Consider the following 3,850-nt stretch of genomic DNA (forward strand, 5'->3'; position numbering starts at 1 on the left):
AATGGGGTCAAAGAGATATGTACAAAGGGCTCAGTATGACAAATTGAAGAGAAAGTCCAGAGAGCTAAAGAAGGGAGGCATACCTTAAATTTGGGCACTGGCAGCGACAACTCTGTATGTCTAGACCAGATTCTGCGGGGTCTTGGATCCCGCAAGTCTCCTACAGGTGGAAATCCTGAATCCTAACAAGAAAAACACACAAACATTACATACTAAATCTCAAGACAAGTGCACTAAACGCATGACGTGCATCACTTACCATTTACTTTAAATAATTTTTATTCTATGTAGGTGGCTTAATTCTTATAGAAAATACATGCACAAGATTTTACACAAACTAAAATTGTTATGTCCATACCGGCACACTAAAATGAATCCCATCATATCTGTAGATTTTCTGAGTAACCCTGCGGAGACCAGGGTCTTGTACTAGCTTATAGCTTTTCCACTGCAGACTGAGAGTTCGCTGAGTGTCTGCCCCACTGTCCGGATCCATGCTATCACTGCAGAGACAGAGGATGAGACTGGAACATTACACAGATGGTCCATCTTGGCACAGAATGAATAATTTTTGAGTACAGCTTTAAACACGTGGTTCATTTATTTCACCAGACAATCAATTTGACAGTGTCCACACAGAGAACAGTAGCAAACAATAATTTTGTAACTTTACACTGTAATAATTAAAACACTAAACAATTGAAAAGATGGCATATTAAAAGTACCCACATGACAAGACAATCCCTCTTTCTTCAAAAACACACACATAAAACATTAAGGAGCTGCTAACTGTTCCCATCTGTGTTACCTCTTTATTAATTTGCTGATCAATATTTTGCTGTCAACCTGACAAGCAGATCTAACATCCCTTATATTACAGTTAAATAAATATACCATATTCACCTCAAAATGTTACATATACCACAGAAATTATAGCGGGAAAACGACAAACACAGCTAACTAGGGACTACTACGGAGTAATAAACAGTAAACATTGTACTTTTAATGAACTATCCACTATCTGACATGCTGACTAGCAACAACAACAAGCTAACATAATAAACACTGGAGCTGCTAGCTGCTCACAGCGAGCTAGCTAAAGACCAACTTCAAACTGATGTGACAGTAAGGTACAGAACAAAAATCAGTGACTTCTAACAAACAATTTAAGACCAGTTTGAGAAATTTAAAGGTACTAGCCCTCAACGGTGTCCCAAAAGACTCACATAGCGGTTTGCCCGCTTCGACAGTCACAGCGGACGGCCGCTAGCTCGCTACAGCTAGGCCTGTTTCGGACGGGGAAAACAGACAATTCCTGGAAAATATCTAGCTCCTTTTTTAAGTGATCGCTCTAAATCTAGTCTGAAACAGCGTCGCTTGTGTTCCGGTGCAACGTCGTTGCGGCATTAGTGTTTATATTCCACCAGAAAGCGAAATGTAAATAAAAGAACAACATAATACAGTGGGCGGCCATCGCGTAACTAACCTGTGAGCCTCGCCTGTTCGCCATCAGTCACTAGAAATAACATCCGTTGGATTCGGACAAGCATTTTCCACACAATTCATGGCGACCTGCCTCTACGTTTAACATTTATTTAAGACGGTTATAAAAGATTGCGAACATAATTATAAAAATAAAAATATGAACGTACGTTTACATGAAGTTGATGCTGCCTTCACTTTTCTTCAAGATGGGTTTTTTTTCTATCGCTGTAAGCGTGACTTTTTCATGGCGAATCTGCCATTTGGTTACTTTGAACGTCACGAGAAAACAAAGCTCTCTACGTTGTTGTATCCGCGTGTAGGTTTCGTTTTATTAAATTAATATAGCATATATTTTTTAATGCATTATAGTTGTTTATGTATTCAAATAAGTATGTTTATACCAAATTTATAAGAAGGGTGCAGAAGATCAGTGATGAATCTATATTCTCAAATTTTATATATTCACTAAATCCAAGAATTTGGCAGAGAATTTGCTAGGCTATATAATTTATAAACTCGGGAGTTGCAAAATATAATGCTTGATATATTGTTAATTTTCTGAAGAAGCTGTGGCGGCACAAAGAGCTGTAACATTATTCTGTCTGTCTGTCTGTCTGCAAGTTCAAATTCAGAAGCCACTACACTTTAGTGAACAGCAGGTGGTGCTGCATAAACCTTGAAGGACAAACCTGTCACTAAACAACATCCACCATAATATTAAAGGGATAGTTCACCCAAAAATGAAAATTCTCTCATCATTTACTCACTCGCATGCCATCCCAGATGTATATTACTTTCTTTTGCTGAACACAAGTGAAGATTTTTAGAAGAATATCTCAGCTCTGTGGGTCCATACAATGCAAGTGAATGATGATCAGATTTTTGTAGCTCCAAATATCACATAAAGGCATCATTAAAGTGGTCCATATGACTCTAGTGGTTAAATCCATATCTTCAGAAGTGAAATGATTGGTGTAGGTGAGAAGCAGATTAATATTTAAATCCTTTTTTTTTAAAACATTTTTTTTTTTACTATAAAACTCCACTTTCACTTCCACATTCTTCTAATTTAGTTTTTTGGCAATGCACATTCCTCGTGCATATCACCACCTAATGGTCGGAGGCGGAGTTGGCAAAGGTAGATATTTATAGTAAAAAGGGACTTAAATATCTATCTGTTTCTCACCCACACCTATCATTTAGCTTCCGAAGACACTGGAGTCTTATAGATTACTTTAGTACTGGCTTATGTGCTTTTTGGAGCTTCAAAGTTCTTGTCACCATTTACTTTCATTGAATGGACCAACACAGCTGCGATATTCTTCTAAAAATCTTTGTGTTCAGCAGAAGAAAGTCACATACACATCTGGGATGGCATGATTTGTGAGTAAATGATGAGAGAAGTTTCACTTTTGGGTGAACTATTTCTTTAAAATATTAAACATTAAGTATGTGAACTCACATATCTGTTGAAATGTGTGCACGTGTTTTCCAGCGTAATGTAGACAAAACTGCATTATTGACGATATTCATTGTTTTATGAAAATATTATTATATTCTTTACTCACCCTTGGGTCAGATGTGGCTGAGGGCTCAAATTAAAAATATTGGTGGTAGTTCTAAAAATATATTTTTAAATACTGAATAATTATAGAATAATTAATTCTGATAATTATTAGCATTTATCAGGATCTTCCTGCCCCATATACTGTTGAATAATATTCTACAGTAAAAAGAGTCTTTTGTCTGCAGGCCAGACTGCACAGCCAAAAGAAGAAGTAAGCCGAAACAACCCTTGTAGTCAGTGACAGAGATCTCTTTCTCTTACCTGTGCTTTTATTGACGTCCTGGTATCTGTGTCAAATGTCACATCAACCTGAGTGACTCCCTGGGTGCAGGTGTGATGTCCAAGAGTCTTCCTAAACAGGTTGTGTTTTGTCACAGTTATCTTACCTTCAGTCACCTTCTGCAGGACAACAGGTTGTTGGTAAGAACAGTTTTTAATGGTGTCACAATACCCATCTAAATGCCCAGTGACCATCGGTTCACATCCATTAGAAGGGTTAATAAACATATCTAATGAATAAATGAAACAATTAATACATTTTCTAAAAACTACTGACACTCTGAAACCAAACCCCATCCTGTTAGTCACACCATAATTCTGTGACCTTTGCGAAAACTTGCTTCCATGAGTACACTTTAAGAAATATAATTCACGCCTTAGAGATAAGCGGTTTATTATTATTATTATACATAAGTGGTCACTTTTGAAAAACATTCATTCCTAAACAAATGCAAAGTGCTTTGAAAGGTGGATTATGAAAATATATATGTGTTGATATAATAAAGTAATGCATCACAA

General features: G+C 36.8%; 1 protein-coding gene across 4 annotated transcripts in view; it reads right to left on the reverse strand.

Moving 5' to 3' along the window:
* setd1a (SET domain containing 1A, histone lysine methyltransferase) overlaps positions 1 to 3,328 on the reverse strand; it is a 30,998-nt gene extending 27,670 nt beyond the window's left edge. For 2 of the 4 annotated variants that reach the window (XM_051714555.1, XM_051714552.1), the window contains exons 1-3: positions 1,487 to 1,587; positions 359 to 503; positions 84 to 182 (exon numbers count right to left, since the gene is read on the reverse strand). In XM_051714555.1, the coding sequence (XP_051570515.1) occupies positions 84 to 182; positions 359 to 496 (237 nt within the window). In that variant the 5' untranslated portion in view covers positions 497 to 503; positions 1,487 to 1,587. Of the gene's footprint in view, positions 1 to 83; positions 183 to 358; positions 504 to 1,226; positions 1,460 to 1,486; positions 1,588 to 3,313 lie in introns of those variants that run through there. The other 2 variants (XM_051714554.1, XM_051714553.1) reach the window with 2 other exon arrangements.
* Positions 3,329 to 3,850: the final 522 nt, after the last annotated feature.

This window comes from Myxocyprinus asiaticus, chromosome 13 (genome assembly GCF_019703515.2).
Source record: "Myxocyprinus asiaticus isolate MX2 ecotype Aquarium Trade chromosome 13, UBuf_Myxa_2, whole genome shotgun sequence".
Classification (NCBI taxonomy): Eukaryota; Metazoa; Chordata; class Actinopteri; order Cypriniformes; family Catostomidae; genus Myxocyprinus; species Myxocyprinus asiaticus.